This window comes from Chiloscyllium plagiosum, unplaced genomic scaffold, assembly GCF_037043375.1.
Source record: "Chiloscyllium plagiosum isolate Xiang-an unplaced genomic scaffold, Cpla_swu_hap1 HiC_scaffold_5, whole genome shotgun sequence".
Classification (NCBI taxonomy): Eukaryota; Metazoa; Chordata; class Chondrichthyes; order Orectolobiformes; family Hemiscylliidae; genus Chiloscyllium; species Chiloscyllium plagiosum.
In genome coordinates, this window is record NW_028270143.1 from 86,004,734 (window position 1) to 86,028,551 (window position 23,818).

General features: G+C 41.9%; 1 protein-coding gene and 1 long non-coding RNA gene across 4 annotated transcripts in view; one reads left to right on the top strand and one right to left on the bottom strand.

The window, feature by feature from the left end:
• The window catches only part of armc3 (armadillo repeat containing 3), a 172,832-nt gene extending 156,022 nt beyond the window's left edge, over positions 1-16,810 (top strand). For both annotated transcript variants that reach the window (XM_043690441.2, XM_043690446.2), the window contains 2 exons: positions 15,914-16,076; positions 16,181-16,810. In XM_043690441.2, the coding sequence (XP_043546376.1) occupies positions 15,914-16,076; positions 16,181-16,462 (445 nt within the window). In that variant the 3' untranslated portion in view covers positions 16,463-16,810. The remainder of the gene's footprint in view (positions 1-15,913; positions 16,077-16,180) is intronic.
• Positions 12,000-23,818, bottom strand: part of LOC148149971 (uncharacterized) — a 63,587-nt gene continuing 51,768 nt past the window's right edge. For both annotated transcript variants that reach the window (XR_015757241.1, XR_015757240.1), the window contains exons 2-3: positions 15,186-15,303; positions 12,000-12,015 (exon numbers count right to left, since the gene is read on the bottom strand). This is a non-coding gene — a long non-coding RNA (uncharacterized LOC148149971). The remainder of the gene's footprint in view (positions 12,016-15,185; positions 15,304-23,818) is intronic.

The following is a 23,818-nucleotide window of genomic DNA, read 5'->3' on the forward strand; positions in this document are numbered from 1 at the left end:
TCTAAATTTCAAGTGAAAAGGATATCCATTCAAAATCAGTTAGATCAATCTTTATTCATGCATATCATGTTCCATTGATGTTATTAAGCCTAATGTTGCCTATGAAAGGCATTCTTATAGGTTTTATCAGTTGACATTCAGACTACACTACATCAAGCCATGTGAAATATTGATAATGTGAAGTGTGTACATGTGTGGCATCTGTAAATGGTTTAAAGTGTGGTGTGCTGTAGTTGAGGATCCTTTTTCATTGAATTTTATTAGTAGCATTCACAGAATGACAGAAGAAGGCCATTCAACCCATTATACCTGTGCCAGCACTATGGAACAGCAACACATTTAAATCACCTGTGCTCTTCTAGTGTTCAGTGTAATGTTTTAAAAATCTGCTTCCGCTTTTCAGGCAGTGGATTCTAAACCTCAGAATTTTTTTTGTGGTTGCCTTGGCTTATTTTGCCAATGAATTTAAACCTGTATCCTCTGGTTACCAGACATTCAGCCAGTTTTTATAGTGTGCCACTTGCTCCACCAAAATCATTTACAATGTGAACACTTCCATCAGCTCTCCTTTTTTGTCATATTTGCTTTAAGCAGAACAAATCTGGTTCATAGAGATGCACAGCAAGGAAACAGACCCTTCGGTCCAACTTGTCCATACTGACCAGATATTCCAACCCAAACTAGACCTACCTGCCAGCACTTGGCTCATATCCCTCTAAACCCTTCCTATTCATATACCCATCCAGACGCCTTTTAAATGATGTAATTATACCAGCCTCAACCACTTCCTCTGGCAGCTTGTTCCATATACACACCACCCTCTGAGTGTAAACATTGCCCACTAGATCCCTTTTATATCTTTCCCCTTTCATCCTAAACCTATGCCCTTGAGTTCTGGACTCCCTGACCTCAGGGAAAGGACTTTGTCTATTTATCCTATTCATGCCCTCATAATTTTGTAAACTTCTATAAGGTCACCCCTCAGCCTCTGACGCTCCAGGGAAAGCAGCCCCACCCTCTCACCTAAACCTATGCCCTCTAGTTCTGGACTTCCCCACCCAAGGAAAAAGACCTTGTCTATTTATGCTATCCATGCCACTCATGATTTTATAAACCTTGATAAGGTAACCCCTCAGCCTCCGACACTCCAGGGAAAATAGCCCCAGCCTATTCAGCCTCTCCCTATAGCTCAAATCCTGCCAACATCCTTCTGAACCCTTTCAAGTTTCACAACATTTTTCCGATAGGAAGGAGGCCGGAATTGCACGCAATATTCCAACAGTGGCCTAACCAATGTCCTGTACAGCCGCAACATGACCTGCCAACTCCTTTATTCAATATTATGACCTTCTTCACTATCCTATCTACCTGCGACTCTACTTTCAAGGAAGTATGAATCTGCACTCTCAGGTCTCTTTGATCAGCAATGCTCCCAGGACCTTACCATTAAGTGTAAAAGTCCTGCTCTGATTTGCTTTTCCAAAATGCAGCACCTCACATTTATATAAATTAAACTCCATCTGCCACTTCTCAGCCCATTGGCCCATCTGATTAAGATCCCATTTTACTCTGAGGTAACCTTCTTCGCTGTCCTCTACATCCCCAATTTTGGTGTCATCTGCAAACCTACTAACCTTATCTCCTTTGTTCACATCCAAATCATTTATATAAATGATGAAAAGCAGTGGACCCAGCACCGATCCTGTGGCACAACACTGGTCACAGGCCTCCAGTCTGAACAGCAACCCTTCACTGCCACCCTCTGTCTTCTACCTTCAAGTCAGTACGGTATCCAAATGGCTAGTTCTCCCTGTATTCCATGTGCTCTAATCTTGCTAAACAGTTGACCATGAAGTTGAATGCCTTACTGAAGTCCATATAGACCATGACCACTGCTCTGTCCTCATGAATCCTCTTCATTACTTCTTCAAAAAAATTCAATCAAGTTTGTGAGACATGATTTCCCACACACAAATCCATGCAGACTACCCCGAATCAGTCCTTTCTTTTCCAAACACATGTTAATACTGTCCCTCAGGATTGCCTCCAACAACTTGTACAAGCTAGATGTCAGGCCTACCGGTTTATAGTTTCCTGGCTTTTCCTTATCACCTTTCTTAAATAGTGGCACCACATCAGCCAACCTCTCGTGTTCCAGCACCTCACCTGCAAATATCAATGCTACAAATATCTCAGCAAAGGTCACAGCAATCATTTCCCTCACTTCCCACAGAGTTCAAGGGTACACATGATCAGGTCCTGGAGATTTACCCACTCTTTTTTGTGTTTCAAGGCATCCACCTCTGTAATATGGACATTTTTCAAGAGATCACCATCTATTTCCCCACATTCTATATCTTCCATGTCCTTTTCCACAGTAAACACTGATGCAAAATACTCGTTTAGTATCTCCCCCATCTCCTGCAACTCTACACATAGGCTGCTGTGCTGATCTTTAAGGGGCTCTATTCTCTCCCTAGTTTCCCTTTTGTCCTTAATGTACTAATAAAAACCGTTTGGATTTTTTTTTACCCTATTTGCCAAAGCTATCTCATATCCCAATTTTGCCCTTCTGATTTTCCTCTGAAGTATACTCCTACTGCCTTTAAACCCTTCTGGGGGTTCATTCAATCTCTCCCTGACACTTGCTTCCTTTTTTCTTAACCAAAACCTCAATTTCTCTAGTCATCCAGCTTTTCCTACACCTACAAGTCTTTCCTTTCACACTAACAGGAATATACTGTCTCTGGACTCTCGTTATCTCATTTTTGAAAGATTCCCATTTTCCAGCCGTTCCCCTACCTACGAACATCTGCCCCAATCAGTTTTTGAAAGTTCTTGTCTAATACTGTCAAAATTGGCCTTTCTCCAATTTAGAACTTTAACTGTTAGATCTGGTCTATCCTTTTCCATCATTATTTTAAAACTAATAGAATTATGGTCATTGGCCCCAAAGTACTCCCTCACTGACACTTCAGTCACCTGCCCTGCCTTATTTCCCAGGAGTAGGTCATGTTTTGCACTTTCTCCTGTAGATACATGCAGATACTGAATCAGAAAATTTTCTTGTACACACTTAACAAATTCCTCTCCATCTAAACCCTTAACACTATGGCAGTCCTTGTCTATATTTGGAAAGTTAAAATCCCCTACCATAACCACCCTATTATTCTTGCCGATAATTGAAATCTTCTTACAAATTTGTTTCTCAGTTTCCCACTGATTATTAGGGGGTCTATAATACAATCCCAATAAGGTGATTATCCTTTCTTATTTTTCAGTTCTACCCAAATAACTTCACTGGATCTATTTCTATGAATATCCTCCCTCAGTACAGCAGTAATGCTATCCCCTATCAAAAACAATACTCCCCTGCTCTCTTGCTCCCTTTTCTACCCTTCCTGTAGCATTTGTAGACTGGAACATTAAGCTGCCAGTCCTGTCCATCCCTGAGCCACGTTTCTGTAATTGCTATGATATCCCATGGTCCTAACCATGCCCTGAGTTCATCTGTCTTCCCTGTTTGACCGCTTGCATTGAAGTTAATGCAGTTTAATTTATCAGTCTGACCTTGTTCTCTAAGGTAAAAACAATGACTGCAGATGCTGGAAACCAGATTCTGGATTAGTGGTGCTGGAAGAGCACAGCAGTTCAGGCAGCATCCAAGGAGCTTTGAAATCAACGTTTCGGGCAAAAGCCCTTCATCAGGAATAAAGGCAGTGAGCCTGAAGCGTGGAGAGATAACCTAGAGGAGGGTGGGGGTGGGGAGAAAGTAACAGAGAGTACAATGGGTGAGTGGGGGAGGGGATGGAGGTAATAAGTCAGGGAGGAGAGGGTGGAGCGGTTAGGTGGAAAAGGAGATAGGCAGGTAGGACAGGTCCGGACAAGTCATGGGGACAGTGCTGAGCTGGAAGTTTAGAACTAGAGTGAGGTGGGGGAAGGGGAAATGAGGAAACTGTTGAAGTCCACATTGATGCCCTGGGGTTGAAGTATTCCGAGGCGAAAGATGAGGCGTTCTTCCTCCAGGCGTCTGGTGGTGAGGGAGCGGCGGTGAAGGAGGCCCAGGACCTCCATGTCCTCGGCAGAGTGGGAGGGGGAGTTGAAATGTTGGGCCATGGGGCGGTGTGGTTGATTGGTGCGAGTGTCCCGGAGATGTTCCCTAAAGCGCTGTGCTAGGAGGCGCCCGTTATCCCCGATGTAGAGGAGATCACATCGGGAGCAACGGATACAATAAATGATATTAGTGGATGTGCAAGTAAAACTTTGATGGATGTGGAAGGCTCCTTTAGGGCCTTGGATAGAGGTGAGGGAAGAGGTGTGGGCGCAGGTTTTACAGTTCCTGCGGTGGCAGGGGAAAGTGCCAGGATGGGAGGGTGGGTTTTAGGGGGGCGTGGACCTGACCAGGTAGTCACGGAGGGAACGGTCTTTGCGGAAGGCAGAAAGGGGTGGGGAGGGAAATATATCCCTGGTGGTGGGGTCTGTTTGGAGGTGGCGGAAATGATTTGGTTTATGCGATTTGGTAGGGTGGAAGGTGAGCACCAGGGGCGTTCTGTCCTTGTTACGATTGGAGGGGTGGGGTCTGAGGGCAGAGGTGCAGGATGTAGACGAGATGCGTTGGAGGGCATCTTTAACCACGTGGGAAGGGAAATTGGTCTCTAAAGAAGGAGGCCATCTGTTTTTTTCTGTGGTGGAACTGGTCCTCCTGGGAGCAGATCCGGCGGAGGCGGAGGAATTGGGAATACGGGATGGCATTTTTGCAAGAGGACCTTGTTCTCTGCTTTGTTCCTGCCTGCCCTGACTGTTTGACTCACTCCTTTTCCCAACTGTACCAGTCTCAGATTGATCTCATTCCTCACTACGTTTTTGGGTCCCCCCCCCCCCCCCCCCCCCCACCTTATTATTTTAAATCCTTCCAAGCAGCTCTAGCAGATCTCCCTGCCAGTATATTAGTCTGCTTCCAATTCAGGCGCAATCCATCCATCTTGGACAGGTCACTTCTACCCAGAAGAGATTCCAATGATCCAAAAATGTGAAGCCTTTTCCCCTGCACCAGCTCCTTACCCACACATTCTGCTGTATCCTCCTATTCCTACCCTTACTAGCTCATAGCACCAGGAGTTATCCAGATATTACTACCCTCAAGGACCTCCTGTTTAAATTCCTGCCTAACCTCCTATATTCTCCCTTCAGAATCTCACCATTTTCACTTCCTATGTCATCAGTTCCAATGTGTACAATGACCTCTTGCTGGTACCTCTCCCTTTTGAGAACATTCTGCACCCTCTCTGATTATCCTTGATTCTGGCATCAGGGAAGCAACACACCATTCTTACTTTTTGCTGCTGGCCGCAGAAACATTTGTCTGTGCCTCTGACTAGAGAGTCCCCTATCACAATCGATTGCTTGGTGCCCCTCATTCCATTAGAGCCAGTTCTGATACCAGAAACTTGACTCTTTGTGCTACATTCCCCCTATATTTTCCAAAGTTGGATACTTGTTTGAAATGGGGTCCTGCAGTCTTTCCATATAGCTTACAATCTCAGCCCTGGTAAGTCTCTGTTGTATCCTCCAATTGGAGAAAGGATGTTTGAGGACTCATGTATTGAGGTATTAAGGAAGGGTTAGCATCCTTCCTTTGATGCCTAAATCTGAACACTGTGCTGCAGCTGAGGCATAATCAATGTTTTATAAAGCTTTAGTGTAACTTCTTTTCTTAGTGATGCACTAGTTCTGGAGCACAAGCCTTCAATATTACAGCCAGATTGTTGTCAAAATTCAAGTTCTTTGCGATACCTGCATGCATAGCAGTTTCTTGGTATTATGTGGAATGAATTGAAATGACTAAAGGTTGGCTTCTGTTATTTCAGTATCTCCATAGTAAGATAAAGTCACCATAGTTCCAGATGACCATAGGGCTGCTCTTTCATTCAAGAGATATGACTAGTGGTGACTTAACTTGAGGGTCACCATGCCTCAGATGAGGAGCAAGTTTAGGCAGGTGGGACCTCCATGTTTAGCTATTTAGCTCAATGCATCAAGCGCTCAACACTTCTAGCTGAAGACTGTTGCAAATGTTCACCTTCATTTTTTGCAGTTGACTGTTGAGCTCTAATATCCTTGAAGGCAAGAATATTTTTGGTGCTTCTTCTCCCGTTTGGTCTTTTAATTGTCAATGCTACTCACACCTGGGATGTAGCAAGAATGGAGAACTCTGATTTCATCCATTGGTCATGGAATCACTTCGCTTTGTCTGCAGCATGCTTATTCTGCTGTTTGACAATAAGATGTAGAAACAGAAGTTGGCAATTCTGCCCATTGAGTCTGCTGCACTTTAGAATGACATCATGGACAGTCTGGTAATCCTCAACTCCATTTGCCTGCCTTTCTCTCATAAACCTTGATTCCCTAGATTCCAAAAATCTATCTAAACCTTGAGTATACTTAATAAACAAGCCTCAGGAATTCTGCAGTAAAGAATTCCACATATCCATTACCCTCTGAGAGAAGAAATTCCTCCTTATCTCAGTCTTAAATGCACAACCCTTACTTTGAGATTATGTCCTCTTGTTCCTGGATTCATCTGCAAAGAAAACCAGTAAGTCCATAGAAGATGGTAAAAGGGCAAGTGGTGTGTGTGTGTGTGTGTGTGTGTGTGTGTGGGGGGGGGGGGTGGCATTGTAAATCTAAGACAGTATTATGGTGGCAGAAGGATGTTTGAGGACTCATGTATTGAGATAGTATGGGCTGAGGTTAAAAACAGGAAAGGAGAGGTCACCCTGTTGGGAGTTTTTTACAAGCCTCCGAATGGTTCCAGAGATGTAGAGGAAAGGATAGCAACAATGATTTTTGATAGGAGCAAGAGTGACAGGGTAGTTGTTATGGGGGCCTTTAATTTTCAAACTATTGACTGCGAATACTATAGTTCAAGTAATTTAGATGAGTCTTTTTTTGTCCAATGTGTGCAGGATGGTTTCCTGATCCATCCAGGAAAGGAGTGAGGCCAACAAGAGGTGAGGCCACATTGGATTTGGTACTGGGTAATGAACCCAGCCAAGTGTTAGATTTGGAGGTAGGTAAGCACTTTGTGATAGTGACCACAATTTGGTTATATTTACCTTAGCAATTGAAAGCGATAGGTATATACCGCAGGGCAAGAGTTATCGCTAGCAGAACGACAATTATGATGCGATTAGGCAAGATGTAGGATGCATAGGATGGGGTAACAAACTGTAGGGGATGGGCATAATTAGAATGTGGAGCTTATTCAAGGAACAGCTATTGCGTGTCCTTGGTAAATATGTACCTGTCAGGCAGGGAGGAAGTTTTGAGTAAGGGAGCCATGGTTGACTGAAGAAGAAGGCTTATGTTAGGATGAGATATAAAAGCTCAGTTAGGGTGCTTGAGAATTACAAATTAGCCAGGAAAAACCTAAAGAGAAAGCTAAGAAGAGCCAGGAGGGGACATGAAAATTCATTGGCAAATAGGATCAAAGAAAACCCTAAGATTTTCTATAGGTATATTAGGAACAAAAGAATGACGAATAAGATTAAAGCAAATCCAAGATAGTAGTGGGAAGAGGCATGTGGGGGTCAGAGGAGATAGGGGAAGTGATAACTCAATATTTTTTGTCAGTATTCACACTAAAAAAAGACAATGTTGTCGAGGAGAATACTGAAATACAGGCTACTAGCCTAGATGGGATTGAGGTTCACAAGGAGGAGGTGTTAGCAATTCTGGAAAGTGTGAAAATAGATAAGTCTCCTGGGCCAGATGGGATTTATCCTAAGATTGTCTGGGAAGCCAGGAAGGAGATTGCTGAGCCTTTGGCTTTGATCTTTGTGTCGTCATTCTGTACAGGAATAGTGCCAGAAGACTGGAGGATGGCAAATGTTCCCTTGTTCAAGAAGGGGAGTAGAGACAACCCTGGTAATTATAGACCAGTGAGCCTTATTTTGGTTGTGGGTAAAATGTTAGAAAAGGTTATAAGAGATAGAATTTATAATCATCTAGAAAGGAATAAGTTGATTTGGGATAGCCAACATGGTTTTATGAATGGTAGGTTGTACCTCACAAACCTTATTGAGTTCTTTGAGAAGTTGACCAAACAGGTGGATGAGGGTAAAGCGGTTGATGTGGTGTATATGGATTTCAGAAAGGAGTTTGATAAGGTACCTCATGGTAGGCTATTGCACAACATATGGAGGCATGGGATTGAGGGTGATTTAGCAGTTTGGATAAGGCATTGGCTAGCTGAAAGAAGACAGAGGGTGGGGGTTGATGGGAAATGTTCATCCTGGAGTTCAGTTACGAATCATGTACCGCAAGGGTCTGTTTTGGGTCCACTGCTGTTTGTCATTCTTATAAATGACTTGGATGAGGGCTTAGAATGATGGGTTAGTAAATTTGCGGATGACACTAAGGTCAGTAGAGTTGTGGATAGTGCTGAAGGATGTTGTTGGTTACAGAGGGACATAGATAAGCTGCAGAGCTGGGCTGAGAGGTGGCAAATGGAGTTTAATGTGGAAATGTGTGAGGTGATTCACTTCAGAAGGAGCAATAGAAATAAAGAGTACTGGACAAAGGTAAGATTCCTGATGCTTGAATTTTAGTTTGTGGGCGGCACGGTGGCACAGTGGTTAGCACTGCTGCCTCACAGCGCCAGAGACCCGGGTTCAATTCCCGACTCAGGCTACTGACTGTGTGGAGTTTGCACATTCTCCCCGTGTCTGCGTGGGTTTCCTCCGGGTGCTCCGGTTTCCTCCCACAGTCCAAAGATGTGCGGGTCAGGTGAATTGGCCATGCTAAATTGCCCGTAGTGTTAGGTTAAAGGGGTAAATGTAGGGGTATGGGTGGGTTGCGCTTCGGCGGGTCAGTATGGACTTGTTGGGCCGAAGGGCCTGTTTCCACACTGTAAGTAATCTAATCTAATCTAATCTAATCTAATGAGCAGAGAGATCTCAGTGTCCATGTACATAGATCCCTGAAAGTTGCCAGCCAGGTTGATAGGGTTGTATTAGCTTTTATTAGTAGAGGGATTGAGTTTCGTAGCCATGAGATCATATTGCAGCTATACAAAACTCTGGTGCAGCCGCGGTTGGGGTATTGCATATAGTTCTGGTCACCTCGTGAGAGGAAGGATGTGGAAGCTTTGAAAAGGGATCAGTGGAAATTTATGAGGATGTTGCCTGGTATGGAGGGAAAGTCTTACGAGGTAAGGCTAAGGGACTCAACGCTGTTTTCATTAGAGAGAAGAAGGTTGAGAGGTGAATCAATTGAGACATTTAAGATAATCAGAGGGTTAGACAGGGTGGGCAGTGAGAGCCTTTTTCCTTGGATGATGGTGGCCAGCATGAGAGGACATAGCTTTAAATTGAGGGGTGATAGATATAGAACAGATGTCAGATGTAGTTCTTTACTCAGAGTAGTAGGGGCATGGAATGGCCTGCCTGCATCAGTAGTAGACTCGCCAACTTTAATGGCATTTAAATGGTCATTGGATAGACATATGGATGAAAATGCAGCGAAATTGACGTTTCGGGCAAAAGCCCTTCATCAGGAATTCCTGATGATTCCTGATGAAGGGCTTTTGCCTGAAACATCGATTTCGCTGCTCCTTGGATGCTGCCTGAACTGCTGTGCTCTTCCAGCACCTCTAATCCAGAATCTGGTTTCCAGCATCTCCAGTCATTGTTTTTACCATATGGATGAAAATGGAATAGTGTAGGGCTTCAGATTGGTTTCTCAGGTGGGTGCAACATTGAGGGCTGAAGGGCCTGAACTGCACTGTAATGTTCTATGTTCTAACCCATCCTCTCTACTCTGTGAAGACCCCTAAGAATCTTCTATGTTTTAATAAGATCTCTCCTTGTTTAAATCTCCAGTGAGCACAAGCTTATCCTACTCAGGGAGAAAGTGAGGTCTGCAGATGCTGGAGATCAAAGTTGAAACTTTATTGCTGGAACAGCACAGCAGGTCAGGCAGCATCCAGGGAACAGGAGATTCGACGCCTCGATTCCTGAAGAAGGGCCTGTGCCCGAAACGTCGAATCTCCTGTTCCCTGGATGCTGCCTGACCTGCTGTGCTGTTCCAGCAATAAAGTTTCAACTTATCCTACTCAGCCTCGTAAGGAAATCTGTCCATACTGGAATAAACCTAGTGAACCTTATCTGTATTGCCTCAAATGTCAGTATATATTTTCCTTAAATTAGGGAACCAAAATGGTTCGCAGTATGTGCTCTAACTAGTGCCTTATATAGTTTTAGCAAGACTTTCCTATTTTAGTAATTAATTCCCTTTGAAATAAATGTATTACATTTGCCTTCCTTACCACCTGCTGAATTCATGTGCTGGCTTTTTGTGAATTATGAACAAGTACCCCCAAACCACTCTGTGCTGAAAATTTCTCCATTGGTGTTTCTCCATTTTCAGCTCCTCTATTTTTCATGCCAAGTTTTCATTTTCTGATCTTATTTTCCATATACCACATTTTTGTCCACTCATTTAATGTCTATACAACTCTAGAGATTCTTTTCCATCATCCTCACCACTTCCCACCTATTTTTCATCAGCTGTAATCTTAGTGATAGCACATTCACTTCCCTCACCCAAGTAATTCATGTACAGTATTTTAAATAACTGTGGCCCCAGCACTAATCCCTGTGGCACTCCATTAGTTACAGGTTACCATCCTGAAAATAGTCCCCATATCCCTCTTTTCTGTCTTCTATTATTTAGCCAATCTCCTTTTCATGAAAAGGGTATAACCAACTCCATGGGCTCTTATTAAGTAGCTTTTGTGAGGTACATTATATGTTTTGGTAATCCAAGTCTATTCCGTCCACCATGATCTCTTTATCCTGTTTGTTAGCTCTGCAAAAAAAATCTCATGAATTGCAGATGTGATTTTCCCTTTGAAGCCATGTTCATTTGGCTATGTGTTTTCTCGATGTGTTTTTAAATATTCAGATATAATTACATCTGTAACATAGACTCTTAACATTTTCCTAATAACAGGCATTAAGAAAACAGGCCCATTGTACTTTTTGTGTCCTCTTTTTGAATAGCGGTGTCATATTCATAGTTTTCCAATCCTCTCAGACTTTTCCAGAATCTAAGGGTTCTTAGAAGATTCCTATCACTATATCCACTATCTCTGTAGCTACTTCCTCCCTTATCATAGGATGCAACTTATCAAGTCTAGGGATTCACTGGCCTTTAATTCCATTTCCCCAAGACCATAACTGTCTCTCAAGTAAAAAGTCATTATTTCCTCGCCAAGTTTTACCCCTTGATTCGGTATTTTGGAAGGCTACTAAAATGATGTTTAATACGGGTGTAATTCTGTGTTGCAGCTTGACCAGTTGGCACTTCTTTTTTGATACACCTTTATTCTGGTGTGCTATTCTGTACTCCATTGAAACCTACATTGAAATCCACTGGCTGGATTATAAAGTGAGGGATATGCTATGTCATGACATTACAGATATTGGTGGAATACAGTTATGCTGCTGCTGATGGCAAGAATTGTTTTAGATTTAGATTACTTACAGTGTGGAAACAGGCTCTTCGGCCCTACAAGTCCACACCGCCCCGCCGAAGCGCAACCCACCCATACCCCTACATTTACCCCTTACCTAACACTACGGGCAATTTAGCATGTCCAATTCACCTGACCTGCACATCTTTGGACTGTGGGAGGAAACCGGAGCACCCGGAGGAAACCCACGCAGACACGGGGAGAACGTGCAAACTCCACACAGTCAGTCGCTTGAGGCGGGAACCTTGTGAATACTCAGTTTTAAGCTGTTAGAGCTGTTCTGAATTTATCACATTTTGCACAATGGTAGTATTATTCACAATAGAGGCTTTCTCAGTGTGTCCTCAAAAGTAGCATGGGTCATCATTCCAGCAATACAATCATGGTTTCTCTTTATGTTGGGCGTCACAACAAATGTGAGTTCGGTTTGACACCCATATCCTTCAGGGCAACATATAACTTGTCAATGTCCACAAGCTCTGAAAAAAATAAAGACAAAATGAAAAGTAGTAGTAGTGGTGCTAGATATTGATAATGAACATTGAAGTACCTTTAACAGACCACATCTGTGCCTCAGTGTTGCTTTCAAATGATACTTAACATGAATGAATACTGATTCATTAGATCAGAAAAGACAGTAGGTGGCATCCTTGCCCATGTTTGACCTGATGTCATGAGACTTCAGGGGGTCCAAAATCACTTTTGGAGAGTCCCTCTTAACTGTGTATGACAGTGCTCAGGTAGGTTACTCTACTTATAGAAACCCATGGAGGCAGTCCCTGGTTTGTTGAAATAGAGTAGAAGAGGGAGAGAAATCATAGTCCAGGAAATAAATCTTGGGATAGGGACTCCAAATATATCCTTTTTGGGCAAGGAAGTTCATCTACAAAAGAAATGTTTAAAAATAAGTTACATGGGCCTCCTTTAGCCAAAGGTTTTCACTTTTTGGTTCAAGACTGCATAGTCTACAGTTGGTCTGCTGTTCAAAAGGCACATATCACCCAAGACATCTCTGAAACAACCACTTAAATTAGTACCCCACCCCTCTGGGTGGGCAGACTCTGATAAGATAGGTGTGAGAGAAGAATGTGTTTGGAATGTGATGCGATCTTCCTTCTAACTAACCCTCAATCCCACCATTTTCGAGCTTCTGTTTGCACCATTCCTGTTAAGCAGAGATTTATAATTGGTTAACAATATTAGACAATATCTAATCACATAGTTGAGGGCAATGGTAGAGAACTAAAGCTGAATATTGTCATTATGTCATGAAAATTGACTCAATACCAACTCTTAACATTGCCAAGGGGTAATATAAAGGAACAAAATGAAGAAGCCAACAGTATAATCATCAGGTACTCTGAGTGCTGCTGACCAAGGGAAGTTGGGAAACAAATATTGAAGATTTAATAATATAACTGGGAATAAAACCAAGAAATCTTGTAGACTAAAACTATCGCAGAGGGGCCAAAGAGGAAACTATAATGTTCAACTGTAATGGATGTCCCAATGATTAAATAGGAAAATAGCTGCAGTTTCAATTCAGTTAGACTGCAAATCTCCATCTCCATTGTGAAATTTTCAAGCTGTTTTAAGGATATTAGAAAGTATGAAACATTGGAACAAAAGGAAGATTTTCCTCAGTAACCCCAAATTGAAACGGCATGGATTCTTTTGTGAATTTAAAGGATATTTTCAGCTAATATTTGGCAATTATCTTGGCAAACTTGCAGGACTTAGAGAAATCAGTGAGTAGATTGAAATTCCTGCCACTTTTCTCTTAAACTATCTGTATTTAATTACCATGGAGGGAGCACTTAGGATAGTAAGGACACAGAATGTACTCTAGATGGGGGATTTTGATGTCTACCACCATGAGTGACTTGGCAGAAGCACTACTGATCAAGCTGGTTGAGTTCAAAAGGACATTGAAACTTTACAGGATCTGTGGTAGGTAGTGATAGAACCAACAAGAGGGAATAGCATACTTGATGTCATCCTCACCAATCTACCTGATGCCGATGCATCTGTCCATGACAGTATTGATAGGAGTGACCACCGCACAGTCCTTGTGAATACTAAGTCCTGACTTCACATTCATAATACCTCACATCATTTTGTGTAGCATTATCTCTATGCTATATGGGACTGACTTTGAACAGACTGAGCGACTCAAGACTGAAAATTTATGAGGCGCTGTGGGCTATTAACAGCTGCAGAATCATAATCCAGCACAATCTGTAACCTTGTGGTCTAGCATATCCACCACTCTACTACTACTACCACCATTAAGCCAGGGGATCAACCATGATTCAATGAAGAATGCAGCAAGGCATGCCAGGAGCAGGCCTAGACACACCTAAAAATAAGGTGACAACCTGATGAAGTTGCAGAACAGGACTATTTGCATTCCTAACAGCATTAGCAGCAAATGATAAACAAAACTAAGTAATCCCACAACCAACAAATTTGATGTAAGTTCTGCAGTCCTGCCACCTCCAGTTGTGAATGGTGGTAAATAATTCAAGGTGGAGGAGGACACTCCACAAATATTGCCATCCTCAATGATTGAGAAGCCCAGCACATCCGTGCAAAACATAAGGCTGAAACATTCGCAGCACTCTTTTTGGCCAGAAGTAACAAATGGATTATCCATGTTGGCCTCCATGAGAATACCCAGCATCACAGATGCAAGTTTTCAGCTAATTCAATTCACTCCATGTGATATCAAGAAATGGTAGGAGGCATTAGATGCTGCAACAGCTGTGGGCCTGAACAACATTTCAGCAATAGTACTGAAGACTTGTTCTCCAGAACTTGCTGCAATTGTAGCCAAGCTGTTTCAGTAAAGCCACAACACTGATTTCCTCCAACAATCTGGAAAAATGCCCAGGTATATCCTGTATACAAAACGCATTAGAAATCCAACTCAGCCAACTATTGCCCCTTTAGTCTACTTTTGATCATCAGCAAATTGATGGAAGATGTCATCAATAGTGTTATCAAGCAGCATCTGTTCAGTAACGCTCAGTTTGGATTCCACCAGGGTCACTCAGTCCCTGACCTCATTATAAACTTGGTTCAAACATGGACAAAAGAGCTGAGTTCCAGAGGTGAGGTGAGAGTGACAGCCCTTGACATCAAGGCTGCATTCAACCAACTGTAGCATCAAGGAGCCTTAGCAAAACTGGATTAAATGAGAATCAGTGGAGAACTCACTGCTGGTTTGAGTCACACATGGCACATAGGAGAATGGTTCTAGAGGTCAGTCATCCCAGCCCTAAGACACCTCTGCAGGAGTTTCTTAGGTTATTGTCTTTGGCCCAAACACCTTCAGCCGCTTCATTAATGACCTTCTCTTCATCATAAGGACAGAATTTGGATGTTCGCTGATAATTGCTCAATGTTCGGCATCATTATTTAAGCATGAGAAAAAAAATGGCAAGTAATATTCATGCCATACAAATGCCAGGTTCCATTTTCAATAAGGGACAATCTAACCATTGTCCTTTTACATCCAATGGTGTTGCCATTAGTGAATCCCCATTATCAATATTCTAGAGGCTACCAGCTATCAGAAATTGGCCATATAAATACAGTGGCTACAAGAGTAGGTCAGAGGCTTAGAATACTGCAGCAAGTAACTTACCTCTTGAGAACCCAAACCTGTCCACCATCTACAAGGCATAAGTCAGACGTGGGATGGAATACTTCTCACTTCCTTGGATGAATGCAGCTCCAACAACACTCAAGATGCTTGACGCCATCTAGGACAAAGCAGCCCACTTAATTAACACCAAATTGACAAAACATCCATTCCCTCCACCATCGATGCCCAGGAGCAGCGGTCTGAACTCTCAGGAGCAGAAGTCTGAACTAACTACAGTATGCACTGCATAAATTCACCAAAGGTCCTAAGACCACACCCTGTTGGAATGACTACCACCATCTGGAATGACGAGTAACAGATACATGAGAACACCACCATCTTCAAGTTCCCTTTCAACTACTCACCATCCTGACTTTGAAATATATCTCCATTTTCAGTGCATGAGGTTAAATTTCTGAAATTCCCTCCCAAACAGCATTATGTCTACTTACAGCATATGGACTACAGCAATTCTATAAGACAGCTCACCACCAACTTATTAAGGGCAACTAGGATGGTCAATAATTGCTGGCCCAGCCAGCTTTGGCCACATCCCATAGGTGAAGAAAAAAAATACTATCCGTGTCACTGACAAGCTTCTTTTCCTCCCCTATTGTAACATACAGAGTATGCCAATGTTCTATCCATGACTTCATTTCCTTATTCTTTACCACCCCCTTAGAACAATGCAATTGATTTCTCTTACTTTGTTTAATTTTCAATACTAGGTTTGTTTCTGAAAAGATGGGTGGACCTATACACAAGGAAAAGCTTCATGAATTCAACTGGGAACTACACATTGCTGACCTGAAATTTGAATTAAAATCCAACATCATCCCCATTGGCAAAATTCAGAAAGGTGTCTACTACCACAGAGCCCTTCTATTCAAGGTAGATTTTCTTCCAGTAAAAAAATAAATTGCTCATTCATACAGTTTCCAAAATAATTTGAAATGCATGTAATAACTTATTTAATGAATCTATTTGTATTTCAGGCTTTAGCAGATAGAATAGGAATCAGTTGCAGTCTTGTTCGTGGAGAGTATAACCGAGCCTGGAATGAAGTCATGTTGGTTGACCAACCAACCCAAGATGTTATTGGGCTTTTCATTCCACCAACAAAATACATTGTGGATCTTATGCACCAAGTAGGCAACTTGATGAGGACTGACAGTCCTGATGCAGCACACTATGAAAGTTACAGTAGTTGTAAACATACTACTTGTAAATGTTGCAAACAGTTGTCTTGGTACCTAGATCATTTTGAAAATAAATAAATAAATTGCTAAAGTCTGCATTTGACAAATTTGATAGATTTAAACAGATTGCAAATTGGTGCTACAAAATTGTAAATGCCATCTTAAAAATTGACCATTGAGTCACCATGCCAGTTTGTTTAGTTTAAATATTTATAATAATCTTTGCTATATTCATTTTTATCACCTAATGAAATGACCTTTTCTCTAAATGGGAGCATTTAACGATTACTGATATGTTTATGTGTTACTTGATTTTCACACAAACCATTCAATTGCTCTTCTTCTTGTTAGCATTTCCACAACTTGTGTAGGTGTGTTGTTTTACATTATAAATGGAATACCAAATAAATTAATATTACAACGACAGAACTACATCATACTGAAAAGTACATTATTAATGTCCTTTATCCTGCTGCTATATATTTTAAGAAGATAGGTCAAACAGTTGTGGTTGATATTATTTTGTCCTATGCTACAGTTTAGATCTGAATTCTCAGCCAACATCTTAAAATTACAGAAGCATTCATCTCACCACACGTAAATTCACCATTAGTTTTAGTTAAACAGAAGGAAAATAGGAACAAGGGGAAGAATTATGACAACGGCCCCTCAAGTCTGCTCCACCATCTGATAAAACCATTGCTGATCTGACTGTGGCCTCAACTCCACATGTTCCCATTACACATCTGCAGTTCAAGATGTGTAACCCTTGATCCCCTTACTAATCAAGAAATTATCTATCTCTGTCTTAAATACACTCAATGATTTGGCCTCTACAGCCTTCTGCAGTAGTGAGTTCCACAGATTAACCACCCTCTGGCTGAAGGCACTCCTCCTCACCTCAGTTCTAAAGGTCAGCCCATCACTCTGAGGCTGTGCCCTCAGTTCCGAGTCTCTCCTACTGGTGGAAACACCTACTCCACATCCACTCTATCCAGGCCTCTCAGTACTCTGTGTGAGATATCTCACACAGTGAGATACTCCCCATTCTTCTAAACTTTATGGGGTACAGACCCAGAGTCCTCAACTAATCCTCATGTGACAAGCCCTTTATCCCCAGGATCATTCTTATAAACCTCCTCTGGAGCCCACCAACACCAGCACATCCTTTCGTAAAATCGGGGCCCTAAACTCACAATATTCCAATTGTAGTCTGACCAGAGCCTTATGCACCATTAGCAGTACATCTTTGCCCTCTTTCCCCTTGGCACGGTGGCTCAGTGGTTAGCACTGCAGCCTCACAGCACCGGGGTCCCAGGTTTGATTCCAGCCTCAGATGACTGTCTGTGTGGAGTTTGCACATTCTCCCCGTGTCTGCGTGAGTTTCTTCCGGGTGCTCCAGTTTCCTCCCACAGTCCAAAGATGTGCAGGTCAGGTGAATTGGCCATGCTAAATTGCCCATAGTGTAAGTGTGTTAGTCAGAGGGAAATGGGTCTGGGTGCGTTACTCTTCGGAGGGTCGGTGGACTGGTTAGACTGAAGGGCCTGTTTCCACACTGTAGGGAATCTAATCAGGAAATGAATGTGAACATTTGCATTTTCCTTCCTAACCACCAACTGAATCTGTATGTTAACCTGAAGAGAATCCTGAATTAGGACCTCCAAGTCCCTTTGTACTTCAGATTTCCAAAGCCTCTCCCAATTTAGAAAATAGTTGATGCCTCTATACTTCCTACCAAAGTGTATAACCTCACACTTTCCCACACTGAATTTCACCTGCCTCTTTTTAGCACATTTGCTGACCATGTCCAAGTCCTTCTGCAGCCTCTCTGCTCCCTCAACACTGCTGATCCACTACCTGAAAAGAATACTTCTGGAACAATAGAAAATGTAGAAGATTTTATCAGCACTCTTGGGTTCACTGTGTTCAACTGGAGAGAAATTAGTGAGGTCTGTCTCAAAGATGATATCCTGATCTCCTGGATTTTCTTTTACCAATATTCACCTCCATGGAAATGAGTGGCTAATCCAATTGTAATATCGCATTTTTAAGGAGGCAGCTCACCACTTCTCAAGGGCAATTAAGGATGAGCAGCAAATGCTGACTTAGCCAAATAATAATAAAAACTGCTTTGGCAATTCAGATCAGGTAGGCAGTTGAATACATGCTTGCCCTGACCAATGACCCAGCCCTTTAAATAGGATGGAGGAATGTCTAGTCTTGGCCTCACTAATTTGCAACAATGTGATCTCCATTTCTTGACTCGCAGGAAAGTGTGAATAGACATGAGGGGGAAAATGGAGAAGAAGCACAGTAAAGTGGAGACTTCTCAAGGTTTTCCCATTTCTCATTCTTTGTCCACTTGCATTACCCTGCAGTAAAATCATCACATGAAACTTCTTACTCTGATGACAAGATTTGACCCTGCACAGATGCAGATTGGGCAATCTTTGGCAGGGTCCTTTCCAACCCCAGGTCCAAAGGCTGTTCACCATGGCATCTCAACTGGAAAGACAGACAAATAAACAACCTGCCTCTCATTTGTAGCACTATGTAGAAGAAAATTTTTTTTTTATAGTTGCACACAGAAATTCACATAGATGATTATGAGTATTTCAATACCTAATATATTAGCAAATGTAAATGAAAATGCAGATTAATTTCTATTTTCCAGTTACTTTTATTGATAGCTCTGTGACTTCAAATAGACATTAGCCTTAAGAAGATGAGAAAGGGGCAGGTATAAAATGGAGGGATTTCTGATGTTGGAATGCAGATTTGGTTTGTACAGGGGAGCAGATTTCAGTAATTTTGTACCATAAAACTTCTCAGAATCACATTATCTGAACTGTACCTGATTGAATCTTTCCTTTTCCTTAAGGAAAATGATTACTTCCAACACTTACTGTTTTTATTTCAGTTTTCCAGCACTTTCAAATATTTCTTTAGGTCAGAGGGATTTGTTGGCCTGTCTATTTCACTAACGGTATCTGTAGTTGCTGTTTCTCTTGGGCTGTAGCACAAATTGAAAATGGAACAGAGGTAATATGATTAGTAACAATGCACAGATGAGGAGGAATAAGACAAGAGGAGAAAGTAAGAATGCTGGGAAGAGTGTCTCACAATGAGCGTCATGGTGAAGCAGTCTGGCTCGAGTGTCCTAAAGTCAGCAATACAATGAAGTAGTCTGGGAAGAGTGTCAAAAAGTGACATGGGGCAAGTGGAAGCAGCTGCTTAGGAGAGTAAGGTCGTGTGAGTATTTGTATTTTTTTTGAGCTCTTTGTTTTAGATTTATAGTTTGTACAGGCAATAGTGCAGAGATCCAGAGAATAAGAGCTGTAGAATAATAAATGTTTGATTTTAAGGATAATCTATGGATTAACTTAGAAGGATAAGTCATGGAAGGAGAGCTCAAGGCTCTAGTGCACTCCTCCTCCTCTACGTGGCAAGTCAGGCACAGTTCTGACACTGGTGTCCAGATTGCGTGCAGGAAGAATCTTTCAGTGCAGCTCCTGAGTTTCAGAGCCAAAGCGGTGGCTAGGGACCCTGTGGAGCATCCATGAGGCTGATAGAGTGACCACCTCACTGTATGTGATATCTACAATACTGTGACTTCGGGGCAGGAAAAGAATGGATGACCACCAAGCAGACAAAGCAGACTAAACTGGTAGAGCAGGAACCCCCTGTGGACATTCTCCTGAAAAAGAGATATACCATTTTAGATACTGTTGGTAGGAGTTGGCATCTCAGTGGAAAATATCAACAGTCAAATTTGTTGCACCATGGTTGGTTGTACTGCATGAAGGAGGAGGAATATGTGTGGAAAAGCTATAATAATAGGGGTCTCGATAATTAGGGGAATAAATAGGAGTTTTGTGGCTACAAACAAGACCACAGATAATAGAATGGATGGTATGTTGCTTCCTGGGTGCCAGGGTCAAAAATGTCTCGGAGTGCCTACAAGGCATTCTGTAGTGGGAGGATGAACACTCTGTAATCATGATACACGTCAGTACCAACAAAATGGATAAAAAGGAATGAGGTCCTAAAAGCAGAATATAGGGAATTAGGAAGCAAGTTAAAGTAAGACCCTGGGGATAGTGATCTCAAGATTGCTACCAGTGCGACATGCTAGTCAGAGTAGAAAAAGCAGGATATATCAGTGGATGTAAGGCTGGGATGAAGATGCAAGGGAGAGCTTTTCAGATCTGTGGGACCTTGAAACCTGTTCTGCTGGACGTAGCACCAGTATAAGCTGGATGGTTTGCACCTGAACAGGACCAGAATTGATGTCCTTCGGGGTATTTTGCTAGTGTGATTGGGGAGCAATAAATTAAAATGGCAGGGGAATGGGAATCTATACAGGGAGACATAGATGAAGGAGACAAGGGCAGAAACAAAACACAGAATGAGAAATAAGAAAAGGGATAGGCAGAGAATTTTTTTTTATAGATATTTTTATTAGAAATTTAACATTTTTACAAGTTTACAAAAATAAACAAAACTCTCAGATATAAACATTGATATACAATTAGCTCAAATATACAATAGCCAAAATTTGACAAAAAAAAACAAAACAACAAAAAAAACGGAAAAGAAAAAAAAACAAACAAAACTCAACTATCTACTAATCTAACCTACAACTAACCAGGGTGTATATTTAAGTCTCTTACATGCTCGGGATGTGTTAACATCAGATATGATAAAACCCGTATTCGTGCGGGATTCCTCCCCCGAGGGGCCGCGGACCAGCCAGGTTTGTAGTCTCAATTAAATAAAAGCCCTTGTTAGGATAGCCGAAATATCTGTATTTATGTAATTCAAAAAGGGCTGCCATATTTTATAAAATAATTCGGTCTTTCGGTGCACCATATTTGTAAGGAAGTCAAGGGGAATACATTCCATAATTAGTCTGTGTCAATTTGAAAGTCCAGGGGGGCCCTCCGCCACCCAGTTCATCAAAATATTTTTCCTTGCACAGAAAGAAAGAATAGAAAATAGTCTCTTCCCATACGTGTCCAGGGAGGGAAAGTTCGAAAAGCCCAAGAGGAGAGATACGGGGTCCACTTTTATTTCCGTTCCTAAAATTTCTGTCAGGGTACTTGCTACTTTAGTCCAATATCTACGGATCTTATGACAGGTCCATAAGCAATGTACAAGAGTGCCCACCTCTATTTTGCATTTAGGACACATTGGAGATGCTCCTGCCTTAAATTTTGCCAATCGAACCGGTGCTATATGGGCCCTATGAAGTATCTTCAGCTGGATAGCCTGGGTTCTGTTACAAATAGTAATTCTTCTAGCATTTTCCCAGATATCATTCCACGTTTCTGTGGAGATTTCTAGTCCCAGATCCTGATCCCATGTTTTAAGCAGATTATCCATATCTCCCAATACTTCATCATGTAGCAAATGATAAATATTACTGACGGAAGATACCCCCACTGGTCGTAGGACACTACATTCTCTATCGGATTTATAAAGACTATCTAATAACGTAGTCTTCTTCTGTATAAAATCTCGAATTTGGAAGTATCGAAAGAGGTCTCCATTGGGTAATCCGAATTTCTGACGCAGCTGTCCGAAAGACATCAGGACCCCATCTTTAAATAAATCCCCGAGACATGAGATACCCCTGGATCTCCAGAGTTTAAAAGTGGCATCTGTTAACCCCGGTTGGAATCCCCATGCTCCCACTATCGGTGCATAGGGGGATGTTTTATGTGAATTACCCTCATTTTGCCGCATTATATTCCAAGCCTTGATTGTATTCAGTATTATAGGGTTTTTACAGTGATCTGTAATGATTTTCCTCTTGTCTGAGAATAAAAGGTTAATAAGTGGGTATTTTACTTGAGAAGCCTCGATGTCCAACCAGATTGATTGTGGATCAGACAAGACCCAATCAGCTATATAACTTAATAGGGAACTTAATTGATATTTCCTAAAATCTGGGAAGTCCAATCCACCCCTTGCCTGTGGAAGCTGTAGCTTCTTCAGCTTAATGAGGGGCCGCCTATGGTTCCAGATAAAGGAACTCAGCCAGCCGTATAATTTACATAAAGCTGTCCTCGGCAGCATCACCGGAAGCATTCTCATAGGATATAGGAGACGGGGCAGGATATTCATTTTGATTAATGCTATTCTACCCAACCAGGAAATTGGCAGGTCTCCCCATCGCTGGAGGTCCTGCCTTATCCTTTCCAATAAATACACAAAATTAGCCTTATACAACTGACCAAATACTGGAGTAATAAAAATGCCTAAATATAAGAAACCCTCCAGGGACCAGCGAAAGGGAAAAAGGGAACCGTCCGCTAAGCAGGGTATCACAGCAAGGCCACCCATTGGCATAGCCTCCGATTTTGAAAAATTAATTTGATAGCCTGAGAATGCACTAAATGTATTAATAACTTGGATTAAGCGAGGTATGGACATCAAAGGGTTACTGAGGAATAGAAGAACATCATCTGCATAAAGGGTAATTTTATGTTTACCTGTACCAATCCTTGGGGCCACTATATTAGGATCAGCTCGTATAGCTTCTGCTAGTGGTTCAATTATTAGCGTGAATAACAATGGCGAGAGGGGACATCCCTGACGGCAGCCCCTACCCACACTGAAGCTATCCGAGCCTAATCCATTGGTAACCACAACTGCTTTGGGATCACTATACAATGTTGAGATCCATTTGGTAAACACCTGTCCAACACCAAACCTCTCCAATGTGTAAAACAAATATGACCATTCGACCCTGTTAAATGCCTTTTCCGCGTCTAATGAAACCACTACTCCTGGTATCTTTCCCTGATGACAAGCTTGAATCATATTCAGAGCCCTTCTAACATTATTGGATGATCTACGGCCCTTAATAAACCCCGTCTGATCCTCCTTTATAATATGTGGCAGTATCCTTTCTAATCTCAGTGCTAACGTTTTAGAGAGGATTTTAAAATCTACATTTAGCAAGGATATTGGTCTGTATGATGTACAATCTTCTGGGTCCTTTCCTTTTTTAAGGATAAGAGAGATATTTGCCTCTTTCAGCGAAGGCGGGAGACAGCCCTGACTATATGCATAGTTATACATGTCCATAAGTGGACCAACCAGTATTTCTGTAAATTCTTTATAGAATTCAGCTTGAAAGCCATCTGGGCCCGGCGTCTTACCATTTTGAAGGTGCCTAATTGCATCAACTATTTCTTGGGGTGTAAGAGGAGCATTTAGGACCGATACTTGTTCCGGAGTTAGGTCTGGAAAAGTCAAATTTAAAAAAAATGACTGCATCCTCTTCGTCCTATCTTCACAATCCTGTGATTTATATAACTCAGAATAGAATTCTCTAAAGGTCGCATTAATCTTTTTATGATCATGAGTCAAAATACCCGTACTTTCCTTGATAGACATAATAGTCTGAGGGGCCTTTTTTTTCTT